Source organism: Panthera uncia, chromosome X, assembly GCF_023721935.1.
Source record: "Panthera uncia isolate 11264 chromosome X, Puncia_PCG_1.0, whole genome shotgun sequence".
Classification (NCBI taxonomy): domain Eukaryota; kingdom Metazoa; phylum Chordata; class Mammalia; order Carnivora; family Felidae; genus Panthera; species Panthera uncia.
In genome coordinates, this window is record NC_064817.1 from 121,145,833 (window position 1) to 121,172,294 (window position 26,462).

The following is a 26,462-nucleotide window of genomic DNA, read 5'->3' on the forward strand; positions in this document are numbered from 1 at the left end:
AAACAAAGTATAGATGTATGAAGAGAAAGAAACCTCCAACAGAGATGATAGCAGGAGGGGACTTCTGAACAGATATGGTTCACAAATTTCTCAATGCTGGAAGTAGGAGGAATGTATTGACTAATGGAACAGAACAGAATGTACTACAAAGAAGATGGGAGCCCAGGTGCCAGTCAGAAGCCCAAAGAGGCTCTCAGAGCAGAGGAGACCAGGGACAAGCAGCCCCTCAAACTCTCATACACATGAACCACTTAGGGGGCTTGTTGAGCATCAGACTGTGATCCAGAAGGTTAGGGCAGGGCACTTCCAGAAAGCTCCCAGTGAGGCTAATGATACTGGGGCCGGTCAGTGGAGCACACTTTGAGTAGCAAGGTGTCCCTTTCTCCCGTGGGCAAGAAACCAAGGGTCTTTTCTAAATCTGTGGCTTGAACCTTCCCTTCCTCCCGGCAAGGCTCCTGGTATGGCAGGCAGCAGCCCAGGTGAAGCCCGCCTCTACCTGGCCTCTGAGAGTCCATGGCATGAGGGTGACTCCTATCTGCTTACCCTGCAAAGCCAACTGCTGGTTAACCTGCCCTACCTGCCCTCCATAGAACTCCTACTCCAAATCCTCTTTGGGGGAGAGACCCCACAGGAAGTGGGGGACTCCACCAGAGCAGAGGCAGCGTGCCAGCTACCCAGACCTCTTGTCCCCAACCTGAATGGCTTTTCAGGGCCAGGGGAAGAGATCCAGCGACATGGAAGAGAGACCAATTCTGTCCCTAGAGGAAATATAATATTCTGGGAGAAATTCTAGAAGACAACATAGCCCTAAAACCAGAGCAGAAGTGTCCACAAACAACAAAGAAACAGACGATAAAAGAGTTCAGAGATTAAAAACGGATTAGCTACAAATACAAAACAACAGTGTGGCATTGTTTACAACAGGAAAAGGCTCAAAAGGCTCCAAATGTCCATCCACAGGGAGCTGCTCGACTAAAGCATAGTTCATCTATACAACGGAGTCCATGCAGCAGGGACATAAGAATGAGGAAGGGAAAACACCACACTGCCATAAAAAAGGAGGGAATTTACACTGATACGGATTGATCTCCAGGACAGATCAAATGAAAACAAACTGAAAACAAAATGTGAAACAGTATATCCATCGTGCTAACTTTCTGTGTAAGAAAGAAGAAGAAATAAGAATACGTGTCTATAGCTTATCTTCGTAAAAGGAAACATTAGTAGGATGAGCAAAGAACTAATAAAATGATCACCTAGGGGCTCCTGGGTGGATCAGTTGGTTAAGCGTCCTGACTTTGGCTCAGGTCATGATCTCATGGTTCTCGGGTTTGAGCCCTGCGTCGGGCTCTGTGCTGACAGCTCAGAGCCTGAAGCTGGCTTTAGATTGTGTGTGTGTGTGTGTGTGTGTGTGTGTGTGTGTGTCTCAAAAATAAATAAACATTAAAAAAAATTTTAATTAAAAGGGGATCAAGGGAATAAAATGGAAATATGACTTACGAGTGTATATTTCTTACATAGGCGGGGCTTTAAAAAAATTAAAGTCTATTATACTAGATTCAACAGACATCAACTTGCATTTTAATGTTGCTTACATGTATATAAAATGTGTGCATATAAACCCTTAACGTAAAGAATCACTATTACAATCGTTAACTTTTTGTTATTCTACAATCATAACTAAACAAGGTTCATTCAGTAAAGTAGCAATCCCCATAATAAATTAGACTTGACTTCTGAACCATTAAATACTTGACATATTCCAAAAACAGAGAAAAGCGCAACCAACACTGAAAACAAATAAACCTAGCTGTATATCAAATAACATAACCACACAGAAAAGAACTATTCCAAGTGACTTTTCCCCAACATATTATAAAGAAAATATTCAAACATACAGAAAAATTGAACAAACTGCACAAAGAATACCCACATACTCATCACCTCGATTCTGCTGCTGTTGACATCAGCCATTTATCCATCAATCCATCTTATTTTTGATGCATTTCAAAGTTCTCACACCAGTACACCCAAACACTTTAGCATGTGTATCATTAACTAGAGTTGAAAACTCATTTTCATTTTTTTAGTAAAACTTACATCCAGTAAAGTGACAAAATCATTTAATGAGTTCTGCCAAGTACATCCATCTGTAGAAGCCAAATCTCTATTAAGATAGAAAACATCACTATGGCCACAGAAAGTTCCCTGGCCCCACTTCTCATTCAGTCATACTCAATATCCCCTTCAACATTTGGTATTGTCAATTTTCAATTTTGGCTATTCTGGGGGTGTGTAGGGGTGTTTCATTGTGGTTTTAATTTGCATTTCTCCGATGGGTACTGTTAAGCACTTTCTCATGGTCATCATTCAGATGCCTTCCTTTGCGAGGTATCTATTAAAATCTTGCCCCTTTTTATTATTTAACTGTAGTTTACATATTCTAGATAGAAGTCCTTTGTCAAATATATGACTATTTTCTCTATGACTTGTCTCAACTATTTTCTCAGTGATCTGTCTTTTCATTTTCTTAATGGTATCCTCTGAAGAACAAAAGTTTTAAATTTTAATGTTAAAGTTTCCTAGTACCTAAGAATGTGACCTTATTTGGAAATAGGGTCCTTGCAGATGCAATCACTTAAGACGAGGTCATCCTGGAATAGGGTGGACCCCTAATCCACTATAACTGGTGTCCTTATTAGAAGACAGCTATGCAAAGACACATATTATGAGGAAAACACCATGTGATGAGAAAGACAGACACTGCAGTTATCCAGCTGCAAGTCAAGGAACATCCAAGATTGCCAGCAAACCACCAGAAGCTAGGAAGAGGCAAGGAAAGATTTCTCTACAGGTTTCAGAGGGAGCATGGCTCTGCTGACACCTTGGGTTGTAAGCCACCCAGTTTGTAGTATTTTGTTACAGCAGTTCCGGGAAACTAATATGGATAGGGTCAAGGTTCATTTTTGTCTGGTATAAATGTCATTTGCTATCATTCAGAACCATCTGGTGAAAAGGCTTTCCTTTCTCCCATCGAACTGCTCTGGTGCCTCTGTTAAAATGAAATAATCATAGAACTTTGGTCAATTCTGGGCTTTCTATTCTATTCCACTGAACTACGTGTTTATCCTATGCAAGTACCAAGCAGTCTTGATTACTGTAGGTTTATAGTAAGTCAAAATCAGGTACTGTAAATGTTCCAATTTTGTTCTCTTTCAAGATTGCTCTGAAAATTCTAGGTACTTTGCATTTCCATATACATTTTAGAATTGACTTGTCAATTTCTACAAAAAAAAAGCCTTTAGTTATGATCAGAATTATATTTTTTAAACCTTTAATGTTTTTATTTATTTTTGAGAAACAGAAAGAGACCAAGCACGAGTGGGGGAGGGGCAGAGAGAGGGGGACATGGAATCTGAAGCAGGCTCCAGGCTCTGAGCTGTCAGCACAGAGCCTGACGCAGGGCTCGGTACCATGAACCGTGTGATCATGATCTGAGCCAAAGTCGGACGCTTAACTGACTACGCTACCCAGGCGCCCCGACTGGAATTATGTTTAATCTACAGATCAATATGGGGGAACTAACACTGCAAAGATCGATCAGTCTTTCAATCTGTGAACACAGTATATCTTTCTATTTATTTAGGCCATTAATTTCTTTCAGCAAGTTTTTCAGTTTCAATGTATAGACCATGTACATTTTTCATTAAATTATTCTTAGAGGTACTGCATTATAAATTTCACTTTCCAATTAATTTTTGTATAATTGACCTTGTGTCCTGAGACCTTGTTGAATTCACTTTTTAATTTTAGTAAAGGTTTTTCTTTCTTTTATAGACTCAAATTTTCTCCATTACCTCCAAAAAAGAAACAGTTTTATTTCCTGTTAACATTCATGCTTTTTATCTTTTTCTTGCCTTATTATACTGGCCTAAACCTCTAGTACAATATTGAACATAAGTATTAAGGATGGAGATCTTTGCCTTTTTCCTGATTTTAGGGGTAACATGTTCAATATTTTACCATTAAATAGTTTATCTGTAGCTTTCATAAATGCATTGTATCAAATGAGGAAGTTCCCTTCTAATCTGCTGAGTTTCTATTATGAATGGGCACTGAATTTTGTCAATGCTTTTTCTATGTTTACTGAGATAACCATATTTTTCTCCTTTATTCTCTTTTTCAAAAAGTTTTTATTTATTTAAGTAATCTCTATACCCAACACTGGGCTTGAACTCACAATCCTAAGATCAAGGGTCATATGCTTTTCAGACTGAGTCAGCCAGGCATCCCTCTCCTTTTTTCTCTTAATATGGTGAATTATAGACTGGTTTTGAATGTTAAATCATATTTGTGTTCCTGGGATAAACCTCACCTGGTTGTGACACATTATCTTTTTATATACTGATGGATTTGACTTGCTAATATTTTATTAAGATTTTTACATTATGTTCATGACGGATATTGGTCTGAATTTTCTTGTCATGTAATGTCTTCATAAGATTTGGTATCAGGGTTATGCTGGAGTGTTTCTTCTTCCTCCTCTCTCTTCTAAAAGCTAATGTTTATGTTAAGATTGGTGCTATTTCTTAAATGTTTGATAAAATTGGCCAGTGAAACCAAACCATCTAGGCCTAGAATATTCTTTTTGGGAAAGTTTTAATAATGAATTAAATTTTTTTTGTTGTTTTTTTAAGTAGGCTCCATGCCCAATGTAGGGCTTGAACTCACGACCCCAAGATCAAGAGTCACATGCTCTACTGACTGAGCCAGCCAGGTGCCCTGATAATGAATTAAATATTTTCACTAGATGAAGGACTACTAAATACTTTCTATTTCATATTATGTCAGTTTTGATATGTCCTGTTTTTCAAGGAATTTATCCATTTCATCCAATTTGCCAACTTTAGTTGTTTATAACATTCCCTTATAATCCTTTTAATGTCTGAAGAGGCTTCAGTAATATCCCTTTTCTATCTGATGTAGGTAACTTACATACTTCTCTTTTTTTCTTGATTAGTCTGGCCAGCAGATTATCTGTTGATATATTCAAAGAACCAACTTCTGGCTTTGTTAATTACCTCTAATTTGGCTGTTCATACCTCATATAAATTTCCCTCTAAGTACGCCTTTAGCTGAATCCTATAAATCTTAACATGTTTTATTTTCATTATAATTTGTTACTGCTTGAAATTTTTCCTAATTTTTCTTTTGACTTTGTTCAGATCTGTATCCTAATTCTTTTGTCTAGTTCTAACAATTATTGAGAGAAGAGTATTAAAATTGCCAAGTATGATTATGAAATTTGTCTTTTTCTCTTTAATTTTGCCAATTTTTCTTCATGTATTTTGCAGCTTTATAATTAGGCACATACACATTCATGACTGGTAATGTATTCCTGATGAGCCGACCCTTTGCTCATTATGAAGTGTGTGTCTCTTTATCTCCGGTAATATCCTTTGTTTTAAAGTCTCTTTTTTTGATATTAGTATTGCTACTCCAGTTTTCCTACGCTTACTGTTTGTTTGCACGGTATACCTTTTTCCATCCTTTCATTTTAATCTAGTTGTGTCTAGCATTAAAACTGCTTCTCTTACAGGGATGCCTGGGTGACTCGGTCAGTTAAGTGTTCAACTCTTGATTTTGGCTCAGGGCATGATCTCATGGTTCATGGGATCAAGCCCCTCATTGGGCTCTGTGCTGACAGCTCAAAGCCTGCTTATAATATTCATTCTCTTTCTCTCTCCCCCTCCCATGTGCACGTGCACACACGCTCTCTCTCAAAATAAATAAACTTTAAAAAACTGCTTCTCTTATAGACAACAAAAGTTGGGCCTTGCTTTTTAATCCAGCCTACAGTTTCTGCCATTTAACTAAAATGTCTAATCCACTTTTCATTTACTGTAATTATTGATATGAGTGGATTTAAGATTACTGATTTGTCCTTTCATTACAAGTGTATTTTCTTTTACATTCTTGAGCACAGTTTACAACAGTTGCTTTAAGATCCTTCTCTGCTAGGGGTACCTGGGGGGGGTGCTCAGTTGGTTAAGCATCCAATTCTTGGTTTTGGCTCAGATCTTGATCTCAAGGGTCGTTGAGATAGAGCCTTGCATCAGGCTCTGCACTGACAGTGAGGAGCCTGCTTGGGATTCTCTCTCTCCCTCTCTCTCTGTCCTTCCCCACATCGCATGCACTCACTCTCTCTCTCAAAAATAAATAAATAAAATAAAATCCTGTTAATTCCAACATTTGGGTCGTCTTGGGGTAGGTTGCCATTGATTGCCTTTCTTTTTTTTTTTTTTTTTTTTTAACTTTTTTAACGTTTATTTATTATTGAGAGACAGAGCATGAGCATGGGAAGGGCAGAGACAGGGGAGACACAGAATCTGAAGCAGGCTCCAGGCTCTGAGCTGTCAGCACAGAGCCAGACGCAGGGCTCGAACTCGCAAACCACGAGATCATGACCTGAACCGAAGTCAACGTTTAACCGACTGAGCCACCCAGGTGCCCCTGATTGCCTCTCTCTTGAACAGGGGTGGGCAAACTATGACCTGCAGGCCCAATATGACTCGCTGACTATCTTTGGAAACACAATTTTATTGGAATGTAGTCAGGCCTATTCATTTACATACTGCCTATGGCTGCTTTCACACTACAACAGCAGAGTTGTGTAGCTGTAACAGAGACTATATGGCTGGCAAAGACTAAAATAGTTACTATGTACAGAAAATAATTTGCTTACCCCTGCTCCTGAGTAAGGGTCACATTTTCCTATTTTTTCAAACGTCTAGACATTGTGAATGATACACTGTCAGACTTTGGATTCGGCTATATTGCAATAAAGAGTACGGATTTAACAGGAAGTCAACTCAGTAGAATTCAAACTCCAAACTGTGTTCCCTATGGTGGGCAGCATCTGAAATCTCTGTTCATTTCTTTTGCCTTCGCTGGAATTTAGCAGAGTTATATGAAGAATTTGGGCCCCCTGCCTGTGGCTATCTACTTTCCGGGATTTCTGCTCTTGGTTTTCAGCTGCTGTGGTTGCTGTGAACTCTGTCCTGTGATTCTTCAGCCCTTGAGACTGCAGGTTAGTAGTAATATTGGTATTGTAATTTTGTAACTACTTTATATATTACTAGATAAAGCAAATAAGTAGGTTAATTAGGAATCAACATTTTCAGTTGATATATAAGGATAAAATAAAAGTTAAAGACAAACCCTCAAATGTTAAATTTCCACCAAAGACATCATTATGTATTCATGAGTCTAAAAATTATCTTTTCAGCGTTTTTAGCTTTGTACATTGAGAGAACCTAGACAGAATGTCACCCCAGTAAGAATGAGCACATCTAGCACCCAAAGCTTGGCTCCTAAATACCATTTTCCACTAAAAGGAATCAGAGCTCTTGGAACCAGTTCTGGGTCAGGAAAAGCACACATGGAATGTCTTGTGCCAGAAAGCAAAGAATCACTCAAAGACTAATTAATGAGAGTATGCCAAGAGGACACAGGTGCCAGTATGAAGGGACTCCCACTGATCAAATTTGGAATAATTTTATTAAAAAGATAGTGACTGTAGCTGAATTGCAAAACATTCAATAAATAAAAATCCATGAGTCCATATTGATATAAAAGAGAAGAGAAAACACAACAGCAAAGGGTTTGCCACCACCTGGAGGTGACTATTACACCAACTCCTTGCTCTGGAATTTAGTAATTAATTTAGTAATTAAAGGCAAAGATTTAGCGCTTATGCTATCTTTTTAGGAGGAAATATAGTTCCTCCTTACTTGATAAGGGAAAGTTCTTTACAGAAGAATGCCAATACTACATATAGAAGAGAGGACAGAACTAGAAAATCCATCATTTTGTAACTGCCAATGAAGTAATCGATTGAGGCAAGGATCATCGATGAATGCTAAATCATTAGGTGAACTGCTGGGCAACAGGATCTTTGTATGGTGCCAAAGCATACCACATATTACTTATCAATTACAGCGAAAACTGTACATCTGCAATGGAGAGATCTGGTAGTCATCTGCTTCTTCAACCAAGTGGTAAAACACAGCATCAGGAGCCACAAGAGAACTAACCAGAACGTGCCTCCTGATTTGATACTAATACAAAATACTCTTGCCCAAAATGTTTGCCTAAGTAAGCCCTAAAATCTAACCTCTCATTTACAATTAATATAAAAGATAAACAGGAAAAGAGACACATCTAGAATGTGGGTCTTCTGTAAAGCAAGTGGGCTAGTTGCTTCATAAAGCTAATGTCACAGGTGGACTGGAGGTGGGGAGGCTGTTCTTGTCAAAAGAGAAAAAGGAAACATACTCAAATATAACGAATAAATCTTAATTGCTCTCTAGCTCCCCTCTTCCCAAACAGCTGTAAGAGACATTTGGGAGAAATCAGAATTTAGAATGGCTGTCTGATGATAACATTAGAGAACTGTTTATGTTTTTAGGTATGCTCAGGGCATTGTGTTGTATTGGAAAATGTCTTTAATTTTAGGAGATGTATGCTGAAGTACTTAGGGAGGAAATGCCATGATGTCCGCGAATTCCTTTCATATGGTCAGCATAAAGATATAACAATGCACATTTTTTTTAAGTTTATTTATTATGAGAGCACACCTACACACGAGCAGGCGAGGGGCAGAGAGAGGGGGAGAGAATCCCAAGCAGGCTCCGCACTGCCAGCGCAGAGCCCAACACAGGGCTCGATCCCACGAACCGTGAAATTATGACCTGAGCTGAAATCAAGAGTCAGACACTTACCCGACTGAGCCACCCAGGTGCCCCTAAAAATGCACACATCTAAACAGACCAAGCAAATATGTCAAAATGTTAACAATTGTTGAATCTAGGCAGTAGGCACACAGGCTTCACAGTAAGTAGAAAAAAAGATTTGGCTGAAATAAAGAATTTAACAGAAGGGATGGAAATAGAGTCTAGGAGACATTCCAAAATTCAGAGTGAAAGAAAACAAAAGGAAAATATGAGAGAAGATTGAGACAGAGGACCAATATAAGAAGTCCAAAATTAAGCTAAGAGGAATCTCCATAAAAAAGAGAAAATGGAAAAATGAAACATTTTTTAGAAAAGAGTTGACAATAGACAAAAGTATTCTGACTGAATGACCCCAGCACAATGAATGAAAAAGACACAACTCCAGACACATTCTCATGAAATTCCAAGACACTAAAGAAAAAGAAAAAAAATGCTAAAAATTTTCCAGGGAAGAAAAGAAAAGAAAGACACCTACAAAAGAACCCCAATCAGACTGACATCAGATGTTTCTTCCATTGGTGACTTTGAATGCTAGAAGACAATGGAAGCAATGCCTTCAAAATTAGGAGGGAAAATGATTTTCAACTTGGAATTCTATGCTCAGTCAATTGAGTAGAAGAGCAGAAGAAGGGCATTTCAGACATGCAGTGACTCGGAAGACTTGTCTGTTACAATGCTTTTGGCTGCAAGTAACAGAAAAGCCAACTCAAACTGGCTTACACAGTAAGAAAATGTATTCTCTCCTACAACTGGAAGCCCAGAGCGGGGGCAGGCCCCAGGCTCCTCCTGTCCATCTGCCCCCTGAACCTTGGTGAGGAAGTGCTGTCCTCAGGCTTGATACCTCAGTCTGAGGTTACACCAAAGCCGCCAACAGCATCTTCCTTATTTATACCCAGTGAGGGTTGGTTTACCCTGAACATGCCATCAAAGCCCTTCCCTTCATTCTGAGTGGACTGAGAACATAGGTCTAACCTGGATCAGTAACAGTTGCCAGGGGCACGCAGGTGGCCCACTTGGTTGAGTGTCCGATTCTTGGTTTTGGCTTGAGTCATGATTCTAGGGATCGTGGGATCGAGCCCTGCATTGGGCCCCGTGCTGGGCTCCGCACTGAGCACGGGGCCTGCTTGATTCTCTCTCTCTCCCTCCCTCCTTCCGCCCCTCTCCCCCGCTCACACTCACTCTCTCTCTAAAAAAATTAAAACACAGTATCAGTTGCCAAGGGAATGCAATGTGTGGAATGTCTTAAGGATCCCTGCTGGTGGCGGCAGCAAGGTAGAAAGGTAGATGACACCAGGGCCCTGTTAGGAACGGGAAAAGAGGGAATGGATGTGGTGAGGAACAACCGTGTCCATTACAGTTTACTACCCACACACCCTATCCCAGTATCCAGGAAATGAGGAATAAACCATGTAAAAGACACGGCTTCTGAGAAACAGTGGGTCCAACCCAAGAGCTCAGCGAAGGGAAGACCCGGGTGGCAGCTGTGTACCACCTCAGAGAGCAAGTACTCATCCAGATTGCAGGAGGGGGACAGAGAGCTCTGTCCCCCTCTGGGAGGGGGGCAGGAGAGAGGACGATGCAGAACTACAGGAAAGAAACAGCACGGCTGGAAAGATTTTACAAAACCAGGAAATACTATTAAGGAAGAGCAAATGGCCATCAGAAACAGTGGGAAAAACAAAGATCTGTACAAGAAAGCCAAGGTCCAAACATGAAGCACGTTAAATTCTGGCAAAGATTGTAAGCAGGTGATGGGAGTGTAAGAAAGGAGAATCCATTTTACCTTGCTTGGTCATTCTCCTTTGAGTGGTCTAGCGACTGTGACTCCAGACCTATAAAGAAGGGAATGTAATCCTAGCACTTGTGACTTGGCCTCAGGGTAACAATATTTACGTACGTGTAACGGTGTCAAGGATGTTGACAGGTGTTCGTTCAACTTTAGAATCAACCTACGACCATGTGGATGTAGTTGGAGGGCAGAGCACAAATGTTAGTAATTGTAAGAATGAATATGATCAAGTATAGCTTTTATTTTTTATTTTATTTTTTTAAATATTTTATTTTTACATAATCTCTACACCAATATGGGGCTCAAACTCACAACCCCGAGATTGAGAGTTGCATGCTCCACCGACTGAGCCAGCCAGGCGCCCAGGTCAAGTATAGCTTTTAGGTCAAGGTGGGAGGAAGAGCAGGGTCACTAGTATCCTCATCTTAACAGAGGGGAAGTGCCACACGGCCGCAAGCTGACAGAAGAGGAAGCACCGTCCGGAGTCAGAGAGAAAACGTGAGTGTGAGTCTCAACGTGGGAGGTGATGGAAGCTAAGCCATCCTCTTCCATTTCAGGGAGTTAATTCTGCAAAGTTGGTAAACCAAGAGAGATGGATAAGCAGATGATTTAATTTTGAAGGTAACCATCAAAGAAACTGAAAGTAGAAACAGTTAAAAGCTGTCCTATCTGGGTTGTGGAACAGGAAGGGGAAGGGGTAGGCTGTTGTTTTCACCATAACCTCTTTTGAGGAGTTATATTGTTATTGAGTGGCCGTAATATTTTGATAAAAACTCAAACGCCAAACAACCTAACTCTTCAGTAGTTTTCTATTGCTCTGAGATTAACATAAAAAATCCTGCACCTCGCCTGTCAACCTCTCTCCGCCTGCATCACCGCCACCTGCCCCGCCCCAACTCTGCTCCAGCCACACAGGGCTTTGTAAGTGCCTTAGAGGGCTAAGCTCCTGCCAGGCCCGCGGCCTTCACACACGCCCTTTCCAGTTGGGAAAGCCCTCCTCCACTCTGTGTCCTGCCCACTTCTATTCACCCCTCAAGTCTTGGCTTCAGCACTGCCTGCCGAGCACAGGTTTCCTTATCCCTCCCAAGGCTTCACTGTTCCCCCATTACTCATGAGCATGGTGAGTAACCACCCCTCCCCCCACCACCGCCACTTGGCCTTCAGAGCACTTAACCTGCTGTAATTACATAATTACTTGTGAATTATTTAAGTCTGTTTCTCTCGCCAAACTTAAGTTCCACGAGGAAAGGTACCAAGCTGTCTCCACCTGCCTACTACAGTGCCTGAGGTACTGGAGACACCTAACTCCGTCGTGGGATGAATGGCTGGGGGACAGCCTGATGAACTGCAGATCCTTCGGCATGGAGCAGCAAGGAATTCAGTATTTAAACTGAACTGTATCAGCCAGATGAAAAAGTTACTAAATATGGAACAGTCCTGTCACTCAGAATTGAGTGTCAGTATAACAAATAGTCCTATGAAATGTGTGGTGTTTCATGAGTGTCAGCGAGGAAGCTGTTCAATGTCACCCAAAGTCCCGCTGCATCCATTCAGAGGTGACTTGGGGCTTGGACTGAGGCCTTAGCATTAGAGGTGGTGAGACGCGGCTGGCTGTGAGGTCCATTTTGAACACGGATCCCCACATGAGTCGCTGGTAAGGGAAAGAACAGAAGGCAAAGGACAACTCCTGGAATTCTGCATTGGTAACTGGATGGATACTGATGCTATTTACTGGGATAGAAAAGACAGGAGGAGGGGCGCCTGAGTGGCTCCGTGGGTTAAGTGTCCGACTTCGGATCAGGTCATGATCTCATGGTCCGTGGGTTTGAGCCCCAAGTCGGGCTCCGTGCTGACAGCTCAGAGCCTGGAGCCTGCTCCGGATTCTGGGTCTCCTTCTCTCTCTCTGCCCCTCCCCTGCTCATGCTCTGTCTCTCTCTCTCAAAAATAAACATCAAAAAAAATTAGAAAAGACAGGAGAAAAAGCAGATTTGAGGGGAGAAAAAAAAGCAAGGGAACTGTTTGGGACTTGTTAAGTTTGAAATGTCTGAGGAACTCAAGTGGAAATACTGAAGAGGCCATCCAATGTGGGGTTCAAGAGGGAGGCTAGATATGCAGGCACAGAGTGGAATCATCAGCACACAGCTGAACCCAGCAAAGCAATGGAAACACATAAACAATGGATATGCCCCAAATTAAATCGAGGCATAGTCATCAATGAAATGTCATGTGATCATCAAAAATGACGGTGTCAAGACATTACCCAGATGTTATCTATAGATGCCAGATTTATGGGCAATTCTTACTTTTCCTCTTTATTTTCTAAAAAAAATTTCCATTGAACAGATATTATTTTTATAATTAGTAAATACAAGTTATTTTCATCTTAGAGAAAGGTGGTGTTATCAATCTACTTTTACTGACACAGATATCTACAACCCATCACTGAGGAAAAAAGGCAAGTTACAACAGTACATTTATAATATCATCCCATTTATTTAAAACAGTATGTACGTATGCACAGGGTGCATAAGGAAGACTCTAGAAGAATTTTAATTTTTAATGGTTATTTTTGAGGGAGAGACAGTGCAAGTGGGGGAGGGGCAGAGAGAGGGAGACACAGAATCCGAAGCAGGCCCCAGGCTCTGAGCTATCAGCACAGAGCCTGATGTGGGGCTTGAACTCACAAACCGTGAGATCGTGACCTGAGTGCCGAAGTCGGACGCTTAACCGACTGAGCCACGCAGGGGCCCCAAGAAGAATGTTTAAAATGCCAACAGCAAAGGTAACTTTAAGACTATTATTTATCAAGAAATTTATGTGGTATTAAGCATTCTTAAACAGTTTTAGTTGCATTACACTTTGCATGGATTTTGCAAAAACACTAAATGGGTTCATAAAAATATTTGACAGAATAGTTTGAAGTAAGCTTTAAATGCCATTTTGTCTCCCTTCCTGGCACTTGTGCTCTAGGGCTTTCTTTACTCTTTTCCCCACATACTGACTACTCAAGGGCTGGCTGGCAGTTCCGATGTCCGCAGTCGCACGGCGTAACATACACACTGGGTGTTCTTAACCTTCTTCTGCCGCGGGCCCTTCTGGCTCTCCGCAACCCTTCTCAGAAGAATGTTTTGAAATGCATAAAATTAAATGCATAGAAACTGATGAATTATCACATCGAGATGGTGCTGGAGTATTACGTGCTTCTTTGGGAAGCCATTAAACACCTAGGTCTAATAACTACCCTAAGTTTGAAGTATGATAAGGACAAATGATGTTTCCAAAATATCTGTAACTGTAATGTGGTACAAAAGCATCTTTCACCTCTACTGGTGACAAAGTCACAGGTACTCCTAACACTACCATGGTCTGTGGCCTACATTTGTCATTGAAGGAAAACTGAATTTTCAGTGAGAGGTTAGTGAAAATCAAGATGAAGTATTTTTCCCATCCAAGGTTACGGAACCCGTGCATTTTCAACCATGAGTCAGAACTGTTGGTCTAAGAACATACAGACCAAACAGTAACGGCAGTTTTCTCCACGTGGTGGAATTTCCACAGTCATTTCCATATGCGTTTTCCACAATGATAAAATTACTTGTGGAATTAAAAAATAAAGAGCTTAATAAATACTACATTTTTGTCTTAAACAACTTAGAAGAATGGCTAAGCAATTTTAGACAGCTGCGTACAAGCTACATTAACATTTTTTATAGGGTGACCACTTAAAGACTTTTCAACTTTCCCTAACTCCTTAAGTATTATGACGACTTTAATCATTCCTATGTTCTTACCAGCCTAGAAAAAAAATCACTAGAATTATTTATTCTGGAGTTCAGTGGAACAAAAAGACAAACTGTCACAACTGCAGACGTTTGTGTTTTTTTGCCAAGTGCAATTCCAAAAACAGCTGAAAATATTAGAGCAAATTAGCACTAATATGGACCGATACCTTCTGCTGTTTACAAAAACACAAAAACCAGAAACACACAAATTTATACTTTAAAACTGTATTATTGAATATGTATAGACAAAATTAAAATATAACTTATCAAAGTACTATCAAAACTTGAGTACCACTAGAGGCCCCAAAGAAATCAAAATACTTTAATATTTAAGAAGAATCCATATGTAGAGGTCAGCTCATGCTTTAAAGTGCTCACGTCTGTGTTTTAGCAGCAGTGTGGAATGCTGCAAAGATGGGAACAAAGGGAAACGTGCGTATCTGAGAAGCCTGCTTTGCTTTCTTTCAAATCTAAAAATAAAACCTTCGGACTGCCCTATTAATAAATCTAGAAAATGGATGCCTTTTTTTGTGTGGAAAGCTTTCACAAACAAAGAAATAAAAATATCTTCTTGGTTAATAGGACCAAAGGATGTAAACATAAACCAGATGTCAATCCCCGTTTCTCTAAATTCCATTCTCCCTCTGGGCTCTGGTGGGGCTTCTGTTGTAAAGATGTTTCTACAGCACAAGGAGACATGTTGAATGAAGGTCTGTACAGAGCAACACGGACCAAACTCAAAAGCCAAGTACCGAGTGAAAAGAGCGAGTTGCAGAATGTCACATCCAGTAGGACACCCTCCCGCAAGCCTGTAAAAACAGTTTTGAACGTTATACATTCTCACGTGTAACGCAGCATAAAGCCTGCATGGAGAGCATCCCCATCACCTGCGGAGGACAGGCCACCTCAGGGAGGCAGGGCAAGCAAGTGTAACCGTGCCCGGGACTTCACGGGAGCCGTCACATGGAGCTCCATAAAGGAGGCTGATGTGAACAGGGCAAACCGCTAACGTTTCTGAGGTCCAAGTGGAAAGCACCGGAGTAGCTAACGCTTGAGCAGAGTGCAGAGGCTGGGGAGGAAGAGGGCCAGGAGGACTGCAGGAAGGCAAGACCTCAAAGACGGGAGGGTCAGGATGGCCTAAGGGAGGGCCAAGGAGTAGCCACACAGAGAAGAGGTAAAGAGGGCTCTGATCCAACCTCCTGAGCCCAGGCTTGTGGGAATCGCAGCAGTGCCATCCGTGGTGGCTCATCAGGGTGGACCTGGCCCTTGACAAGACAGAGTGAGCTTGATTATGCACTGCTTTCTTCACCATGAAAGTCTTGGTAAAAAATAATAATGATAAATAAAAATCAGAAGAACTAAGCAGTGAGTTTGGCACCAGAGTGGACGGTCACGCCACACAAGCTCCCGCCCTCCTCTCGGCATGGAGTATCACAGAAGGAAGTGTGCTGGAGAATGGGAAGCCCTCTCCTCATGGGTCTCCTGGGGCAGAAGTGGAGGGAGGGAGGGAAGGAAGGTTCCATAAAGAGACCTGGAGGGAGAGCCCCGGGGCCCTGATGGGTGGGTGGGAAGCCAGCTCAGGGCAGATGGCCTCCAGAGCCATGGGGATGGCAAGGGGACAGGATGGATGGCCAGAGCTCCTTACACTGCCTTCTGGGGCGTGGGAACATCTCAGAATGGGGTGTGACCTAGAAGGAAAGCAGAGCCTGCTTAGCACAGCTGGTGTGGTGTGTCTGATTTCCTACCAGCACACTCTGCAAACTGCTCCCAGCCCTTAGGCCTGGCTTGCCGCACCTGTCTCCTCTCCATTCTCCAAACTCCTCAGGCCCAGCCCAACAGTCCTCTCTCGTCTGAGCCTCTGTGCATGCTGGTCTCTCCCCCACTCCTATGTTCCACCTTCTCCTGGACTAGCTAATATTGCCTTATGGTTCAGGTCGTGGAGGTCACTTTTCAAAGAAGTCTCCTCCCCAACCTCACTTTCAAGTCTAGGTGGGACCTCTCTAACGTTGATGTGTTCCCTCAGTGGTCAGTACTCCTCCATCGTAGCATTTGGCCCCTTGTAAATAACGTCTGTCTGCCAATCCGTATCTTCCTTTAGATCAGAGGATCACTGAGGATAGTGGAAGTCTGTACCGTCTAGTACAGTAAATGACAGAATAGACACTCAATTGGTATAGGGTAAATTAATGAAGTATTGCTCTATAAAGTATCAAAGAGAATGACGCAACAGCACTCTGGTCCTGAATACTTCCAGTATATTCCTTATGCATATTACAATACAAATGAGAAAGAAGGTCCAGCAGCTTCAGGAGACCCTGTAACTCTAAGTCCCAAGGAGCCACTGCAACTTAGTAGCAAAATAAAAATGCTCCATTTTCTTCAATATTCACAAACGAGAACTGGCTGAGGTTCCCCTTGTCAAGTAAAGGGTCTTGCCTCACAGGCTCTGCTCACATGAGGTCACATCTGATGAAATGGAAGCCTCCGAAGTTTTGCTTTCTAGTGCTAACTGCTAAAAATTATTTCTTCCTAGCTTAATTAACAGCTCTCTAGTCTCTACAAATAGCACTGCAGACATAAATTCGTGTGCTCATCTCCTCATATGTAGTCTTTTCTTTAAAACTATGCAATTAAAAGGTCACCCTTGACTTGGCAATATCTCTCCAAGTTTAAAATGTACATACCCCTTGACCCAGCAAGCCCCATCTCTAGGAATTTCTTCTATACTAGTAAAGCAACCCTTAAAAAGAATGATACAGCTCTATAGAAACTGATAGCAAACAATCTCCAAGATACATTCACTATAAAGAGCAAATTTTGGAAATGTGCATGGCATTTCACTGTTTGTGTAAACACACACACACACACCCTTGTTTGTGTGCATATGCCCACAAAATATATAAACACGATTATAAAATATAATATAATATGAGGTACCTAGAATAATCAATCTCATAGAAACAAAAAGGAGAAGGGTAGCTGCCAGGGGCTGGGGAAGGGGGAATAGGGAGTTACAGTTTAATGGAGATGGTTTTGGTTTTGCAAGATGAAAAGGGTCCTGGAGATGCATAATGGGGATGGCTGCACAAGAACGTACTCCGTGTCACAGAAGTGTCCACTTAAAAATGGCTAAAATGGTAAATCTTCGTTACGTAGATTTTACCACAATTTAAAAACTGCACACACACATACATACATGCATACACACAGAGATTAACAAAAAAACAACTGGTAACGATGGCTGCCTCCAGGGAGAGAAATGGATATCTGGGGACAGGGTGGCAAGGCGCTCTTTAACCACATAACCTTTTATACAACCTTTCTCATTCTGTATCATATACTTATTTTTAAAATTCATGAAAAAAGCAGCCTCATACAAGAAGCTTTTTCCTTAATCATAAGTTGTTCATATCCCTTCTCTAAGTAAAAAAATACTTCTCATTCCAAACCAGGATTCCACTTCAGTTTTAAGGTTATTTATTAGATTTAAATGATGCAAGCTGCAAAAAATTACACTTTTCCCCCTAAGAATATATTCACCAAAAGCCTGACTTTATTTTTATCAGCTATTACAGAAATGCTCCAAAATCATAGAAGAAAATTACCATTTTTATCAGTACACAACTTTTATTCCATCACAACCGAGATAGCCGAATATAGAACTGTTTCAACAGCAAAAAGCCCTCATCATAATTCAAGACGAAAATCAGCCCGCAATTACATGAGACAGAAAACAAACTATGCTTATGTTTCAGTCTACCCTAAGCTCTAACTTCTGTGTCAGAATTTTAAACACACACACATGCACACACCCTTTGGATTCCTCCTCGTTGATCCAAAACCTACTTTGTGAAGATCCACTATTTTCTTGAGTCTTCTGGAATGAGCGCTGCGGCCGCGGCCACTGGCACTGCAGCCCCTAGAGCCCTGCCCCAAGTCAAGGAGAAGGCAGCACTTGCAGGGCCCAACACTGCCCCTGCCTGGAATATTTGTTGGGTGAATGAATTAATGATTATCTGCTGACAGGCTTGCCATCAAGTCTCACAAAGAAAAACTTCGGAAAGAGAAAAGTAAGAGATGTTTGTTTACTTGAAGTCGACATATGATAAAGGTGAAGACCAGATGACTGACCGAATCCCCACGCGGCTATGACACGACTGGCTAAGGGGGCTCTCGATCCCATCCTTACCCGATGTTCAATACAAAACCAGGCATTTTTATAACCATACGAAAAACAAAGGACAACTTACCTAGAAGATTCTTTTGTATATATCAATACAGTACATCACGTTTTTTTAGGAAGAAAAAATATATAGACGAATATTCACACGTTCTTTAAGTGGGAAAAGGACGTTCTAAGTACAAAATCAAAAGAAGAAAACATAACAGAAATTGGATACGGCAACATGACAAGCAGAGAATCAAAAGATATATGACAAAGTAGGAAAACATCTGCACGACGACAAAGACTATCCTTAATACAAGTTCTTACAAATCACCGTAAAAAGAAACATCCTGATGGAAAAATAAATGCAGAACATGAATAGGCAATTCACAAAGACCAAATACAAATGGCTGATGATTACTGAGGTTCAGCCTCAGTAATAACCCAAGAAGCACAAATTTAAAAGATGGGCATCCAATTCAGGGAGGGTATAGGAAGCGGTACTTTCTCAGACTGTCAGGAGAACTGAGACAGCCATTTTGGAAGGCAATGTGGTGGCACTCATCAGCAATTCCAAGCCTAGGTAGCCGTTCTTCAAAGAGTGGCACACAAGGAAGTTCAATCCAGTAGTATGTTTAATAGCAAACCAGTGGGAAAACCAACAGGAGGACAATGCAGGACAGTAAGTCAGCACCAGATCACACTGCTACTTAACAGAAGTGAGGCAGAAAGAAACGTATCACGTGGATTTGGATAGATGCGGAATATGTATGATATTATCCTCATTTTGTTAAAAACACAAAGAGTGCATATTTGTAGAGCCTGAGAAGACTCAGAAGGATCTACATTCATAGTGGTTACTCTGGGTAATGAGCACGGAGACTAACAGGGAGCTTTCATCTTTTTACACGGTAGGCTTTAAAATGGTTTGTTTTCCATAAAAGCACGCATTATTTTTATAATTTCTAAAAGAAGGAAAATAACAAGATATCAAACACTTATCTACTAAACACAGGTTCTATCCTTGGAGAATTCCTTTCAAAGTTTCTTGCAGCTTAAGTGGCTGTGTCTTTCCCACTCATAAGTACTAAGAGATATTTTTTACATTTCTTAGAAGGAACTAGATAGAGTGACCACTGCCTGTTTTATAAAATCCATTCATAATCTGAGAAAAAGACTATTAAAAACATAAACCATCCCCCGGGCCTAACAGCTACCAGAAGAAACCCATTCACTGCCCATATGACATTTAGTCCACGCAATTTCTGAGACAATGCACAAAGCGCCAGCCACACAACTCCCACCAGCATAAATACGTGGTGCACAAAGAACGTCCTGTCAGCAGGGCCCAGAGTACACCCCGCAGCAATCAAGGAGAAATGACAATCTGAGTCACAGGATCAGAAGTGGAACCAAATTTGGGACTTGCAGGCAGTGCCAGGCTCTTCACTCCTTCACACCTTCTATTCTCCTCCACCCAAATCCCAGCCCTTTACATAGTCCCCAAACAGGCTGTGTCACGGATGTCCATAAAGCTTTAGACTGAGGCGTCCGAAACTACCAGAGAGACACACAACAAAGTGCTACTGGGGGGGGGTCTCAGCTGGAATCATAATGGCAGCATATGTGTAAACTCACATTTTTTCTTAAGGAAAAGAACGGAAAAATTCAATTAGTATGTTCTGCCTTACCACATGGAATGTTTGAAATCCAGGTGTCAAAACATCAAACGGGGAGTGACCACTGATTTTAAAAAAGCTGGAGATAATGAGCCTGACAGTTGAGAAATTAAGGAACCACTAATTTTTACAAAATTAAAGTCCACACGATGGTACCAACGTGGCCCAAAGTGTGGCTGAGAGAGCACCTGAGTGTCAGACCTTGTCTGGCTTAGATCCTCAGCTTTTCAAAAGACATTCATTCTGCTCTAGAGTCTCAAGAGCCAGACCCGTGTCTGGGTGCTCTCTTCAGTTCCCGTGCACACCTTATTAGCCATGGGCTCTGCTGCTCTGGGACAGCTTTCAGGAGGCCGTCCTTCTAGGGGACCACTCACCAGTCCCCATAACTGAACATGTTTTCCCACTGAGCACTAACACTGACCAGGAAGTCATTTACCCAAGACCAAAGCACACAAAGCACCATGCTGAAGACCGCTAGGCGACAGCAGCAGTGGCAGGTGAAGAGCTCAGTCAAAGGGCTCTCAGCTCAGCTGACCTGCTTCAAGGTGAACTGAAGTTGCAGATCACCAGTTCCGGCTCTAATCTGACGCCCGCCCCCAGATCACGCTGTGGCTACCAAGTAACCCTACCCAAACTGACCTTTCAGGGCTCAGGGAAGTGACTTTTTTTTATTATATGGCACAGTTTGGCACAGTTATATCTTTAGTCTTTGGGGTACTTTTATACTGTCCAAGAGTAGTACATCTTGTTTTTTTTTTCCTTTTTTTTTTTTTTAAAAACAGATGGCCAAACCAGGACATATACTAAAAAAAAAAAAAGGAAGGTTACTTACCTGAGCCCTAACATTCCAGCTACCATGGAATCCTGTTGGAGCTGGTCTACAGAAGCAAGATGTATTCTGGGGAGTCACATGTCACATCAAAGCAGGAACTGGTGAGTCTGTATTTTTATGGAGCCTAAAACAAAGAAAATCGTAAGTTGAAAGCCCCCATTGTGCTGCACGACCTTTTTCCCAGGGCTATTTGGGACATTCTGAAGATAAACATATAGACAAAGTACTATACTATTTCCCAGCTTACCTACTAGAAACAAAGGATAAACCGATTACTAGAACATAACACACATTACTAAAATAAAGATTCGTGTGTGTTAAAATCAACACTATCACAAGCCTTGTCACCTCTGAGGGACATTTCGACACTTTTATACAGCAGACCGTTAGTGGTGATCCCTGGTAAGTATTTCTTGCGCTATGTCATGCAGAAATACTCAGGGAGAGAACACATGTTCAACAGAACATGCAACATCAAAATGTCATCCCAAAAAGAACATGCAAAATCCAGAGGCAAAGTGTCCCTTTTTTTTTCTTCAAGCAGCTGAATTTGAAATGAGCTGCTGTAACATCGCTTAAAGGAGCTTTAACCCCGAGAGAGAGAGAGAGAGAGAGAGAGAGAGAGAGCGAGCGAGAGAGAGAGAGAGAGAGAGCAGCACCAACAGAAACCAAGCGCCCTGGGAGATCCAAAGCCCTCCTCCAAAATACGCACGTGTGCTTCAGAGCGATCACTGTTAAGCCTCTCAGATCAGTAAATCGTGATGTTCAACAAAGTTATTAATTCGATAGTTTCTGTTTTGCTTTTGAACATGTTCAAAAGACTTTTGTCATCACATTTTTTTCATCAATATAACCATCATTTCCTTGTTAAAACCTAAACCGCCCCACATTAGCTAATCTCTGGTACCCTTACTGGCCCAAGAGCAGCACTTTTATCTTTAGACTAAAAAAGCCTAGAGCACACGACTTCGAGACTATTCACACAAGCAATTACTCATGTAATTAAACCCAGAGGAAGGGCAACACCAACTAAGTCTTTACCACTGGTCTATAACTACCAGGATACCACCTAGAATTATCTGTTGAGATGCAGTGAGGCCTTACAATTCCCTTAGATAGTCAAGTCATAGAATGCTTTGAAATCCAGAAGTCAAGGTAACAGTACTACTCAGCTATATCATAAAAATCAAACTGGTACCCTGGCTGGGAGGCCCTGGCAAAGCCGCAACTTCTCACAGCCACAATCTGTTTTTTACTTGTAAACTGAGGGAGCTGGACTAAGGTGCCTTCCAGCTCTGAAATTTTTAAGATCTTTGATTAACTCACGGTTTCATGGAAAAAAAGAGCCAGCAAATGAAAGCAGGTAGACAGACACCCAATAAAGCAGTAATTTGTAGGTCTCTATATATGATGCTCCCAGCTCCTAGGCAAGGAAGACAAGTGAACCCTTCCTAAGGCTTGCTCCTGAGAGTTCAGACATCTGGAGTAACTGCAAAACAGCCACGGTGAGGACACCTTCCTATGCCAGCAGACCCAACATAAGTGTGCCTTGAAGAAATTATAAAGGCCAAGGCTTTGTTCATGAGAATGACCACCCCTCTTTTGCTATGGGAGTGGGGATACCCTGCCTGCTGCCAAATTCCCATTCAGTTCCCCCGAACACCATTACCTACCATCAAAAATGGTAGAGCCAAGTACTTAGTAACGGCATGCGAATCAAGATTTCAAAAGGAAAAAGGTCCTTGCAAGAGAAAGGCAGAAGAGAACAGATAAAGGCATAAGAGCGTAACTTTTGTGTAAGTGAGCCCAAGGAAGAAGAAACCATTTACATCTGTCCTGCTGGAAACAAGGTAAGGCACGGTGGTGACAATGGCAATTTGACTGGAGAAGGCTGGTATAGAAAAATCGAGGACAAGGTCCTTCTGTTGGAACAGCAATAATGCTCTACGGAAGAAAACAGGTTGTGTCTGCACGCACGTCACCAAAGCAGAGGGTGCTGAAAACAAGCAGGTATCCTGCTGTGCTCCCCGGAACTCACCACCAGTCTAGGACTGTGTTTCCCCCACCCATCCAATCCTGTGCACTTAAAGCACTACAGACACTACAGTTGATCCCTGAATAACACAGGTTTGAACTATGCGGGTCCACTTATATGCAGATTTTTTTTCAGTACAGTCCTGTAAATGTATTCTCTCCTCCCCATGATTCTCTTAATAACGTCTTCTTTACTATCCATATCGTAAGAATACAGCATATAACACACATAACATACAAAATACATTAATCAACTGTTTATGTTAATGGTGAGACTTCCGGTCAACAGTAGGCTATTAGTAGTTAAATTTGGGGGGAGTCAAAAGTTATATGTGGATTGTCACCTGCATTGGGGGTGCGGGTCAGGGCCCCTAATCCCTGCATCATTCAAAAGTCAACTGTAGTTACTACAAATGTGAAACATTTTCTGTGATTCTCTCCTGGTGACCACCACAGAGGTAGGTATTCTCATAGATAACTCAAGTGGCCTAGGACACACTGCTCCTAACCAATTAAAAGATGTCCACTGATATTTGCCTTTTGAAAAGATTACAGGTTCCAGGACACACATTTATCATGCAAATAGTCCCAGGCAGATACATCAGCGGTGGAAACGGGACTGGAGTAAGGAACTAACAATTTTACCTCTGCTCTTCTCATTCTATGTCCACATGGGAGAAGCAGTATTCGGGTGGGGGTGACATCATATTGGACTTATCTAGCCAAACTCCACAGGGTGCCTCCCCACCATCTAGATTTGGCTACATAGAAACAGAGCAAAGAAGAAACGATGACTCTAACTGGAGATTGCATATAGAATGCAAAATTGTATTCTAACCCTCCCAATAGGGAAACAGCACAAAAGGGGGAGTAGGGTTTGAGCACATCATGCTCTATCAGGTGAAATAAAGACTTGCTACTCTAGGTTTCAAGCATCCCAGGCACATTTGTAACAAGAAATAGGACGGTGTGATAGGCCCCTAATAGCAAAAAAGCCATAGAGTCAAGCTGTCGGAATACAGAGTTCAGATGCCACCAGGCACTTTTCGAAGAAACTATACTCTGGAAGCAGCCTGTGCTGTTTAGAAGGCTGGGGGTATGACAGACAGCTAACTGGAGGGCCACCCGAGGAGGCAAGCGCATTGCCAATGATGCAAAACAAAGCAGAGTCCTCATCCTGTCACATCAGAGGCTCAGATGCACAAACCTTGGAATCTTTGTGTGTCTGTGGATAGGAATGTCCCTCAGTGTTCAGCCATGAAGCTGACATGCCACAAATCGGTGTCTGTGGCAACTTATTTAACCGACTGTACTCTACTAGATTGGCTGTGCCCCTTACGGTTCTTCTGTGTCCGGGTAAGAAAATAAAAGTAAGTGTTTCCTAGGCTTCTCGACTGGAGTTTGAAATAGAAGTTCTAAAAAAACCCATAAATAAGCCTATTCCCTAAATCCTTGGTGGAAATTCCTAAAAGACCTAAAAAAAAAACCCAGACACCGTTTTTGTTTTCATAAGGATCTAGCATATTTCAAAATACCCAAGAGGTCAGCTTAATCTTGTTAACTGAAATCGCTGAGATCCAAATGAAAATTCTGGCCACGAACCCCAAATTTCTCCGCAATAACTGCCTGTTAACAACAGTGAATTTTACTACCATGGCACCAATAAGCTTCATTTTTCTAGTATAACAAAACACCTGAAACTTGTGAGAGTCTTCCAAAGTCTAAGCCACGCGGCATCACGCGCTGCTAGATTTGCTTCCACCATCACCAACCACCCCCCTGAATTCGAGCCTACCATCTCACAATTTGGGGTACTGATCCCACACAACAGAGACACAACGTGTGAATGGCTCTGCAGAGTCCATTCCTGTTCCTGGAAAAAGAACCAAAAGCACACATCTGCCTGACCATGAGTCAGGAATATCACTTTTGTGGTGGAGCCCATTTCTGCTGTGACCAATCCACAACGAACACACTCACGACACAGGCGACCACCACAGAGATAGGTATTCCAGAGCAAGCTTTCCCAGGCTCGGGTCCACTTAGCAAGGTCATCAACGGTCTTCTCGGTGAAAGCAATTTTTTTTTAGACTCTTTACGATGACATTAAGTCTTAAGGGCAAAACCCACAGAAACAATGCCACACCACGTAAAAGTCACCTGAGTTTCAGTCTGGGTGATTCAGTTATAACCAAACTAAAAAGGAAATAAACTTTCAGGGGCAATTGACAGGAACCACAGCGATGCGATGAACTTGCCCCCATCGTAATGATGATCTTGAGCAGGGCGCGCTCCAGGACCATAGAAGCCGGTTACATACTATGTCCCACTCCACTTATGTAACTGGAAGATCTCCGGCGAAGGGGGGCGGGGAGGATGGGAGGGCGCTCATATTCTGAGGCCACGGAACCCCCCAAAGACCCTGGGGGCGCACTCCCACCGAAGAGCCTCTGGTGCTCCCTGACACGCAGTCCCCTACCTACGGCTCCTGATGGGAACTATAACCGCCTCTTTATGATGAGTTGTGGGACCAGGAACACAATGTCTAGTCCCTTTGGTGGGTGGGCAATAATTCCCACCTACTTGCTCCTGCTAGAAAGAAAAGGAGATGGTGGACCGACTCGCTCGCAGTGGGGGCAGAAAGTCATGGAATGGGCGAGAAGGAGGGGGAGGCAAAGCCTGGAGATGGGGGTGAGAGCGCAGGAGCCCTTGTGGCGCACTCTCCCGACGGGAGGCGGACTGCGCACGCGCGCCGGTGGGGGGGCCGAGTAACGGCAGAGGGGGCGCGCGAGGGAGGGAGAGGGGAGAGCGCGATCCAGGGAGAGGCCGGGGCGGCGGGCGCGCGACGACGCCGCGGGCCCGAAGCCCCGAGAAGGGCACGACGCGCGCGCAGCCCCGACAGGCAAAACCCCGGCGACAGGGGCGCCCGCGGGCCCGGGGGCCGGGATGCGCGCCGGAGGCGGGAGGGAGGGGGGCGCCAAGCGAAGGCTGCCCTGGGAGACCGCGCCGAGGACGGTCACCGCGAGTGCGGGTGACGGGCCGAGGGGGGAGCCGTCACCGGTGGCGGCGGGAGGGGGAGGGTAGAGAGGAGGGACGCCATCCGCCAGCCGTGTCGCCCGACCCCGCGGGCCCCTCCCGCGCCACGTCCCGCCCCTACCCTCCGCCCCCCGGCAAGGGTCCCCGCCCGCGGCCACGGCGGTCCCACTCACAGTCTCTCCTCCTCGCCTCCTCCTCCTCCTCCGCTCGGCGCGGCAGCGGCGGCGGCGGCCATTTTCCGGACGGCTTTTACCACAGCCCTCTCTCTGAGAGGAGGGAGCGCGCGCGCCGCCGACGCCGGGACCCCGCACGGCCGACGTCGCGCCCCGCCCTCCCGGCCGGCCTGCGCG

At 43.0% G+C, this 26,462-nt stretch overlaps 1 protein-coding gene across 1 annotated transcript in view; it reads right to left on the reverse strand.

Annotated features, from left to right (window-relative positions):
- The window catches only part of MECP2 (methyl-CpG binding protein 2), a 60,265-nt gene extending 33,823 nt beyond the window's left edge, over positions 1 to 26,442 (reverse strand). The window contains exon 1 of the mRNA XM_049644487.1: positions 26,286 to 26,442. Within this exon, the coding sequence (XP_049500444.1) occupies positions 26,286 to 26,347 (62 nt within the window). The 5' untranslated portion in view covers positions 26,348 to 26,442. The remainder of the gene's footprint in view (positions 1 to 26,285) is intronic.
- Positions 26,443 to 26,462: the final 20 nt, after the last annotated feature.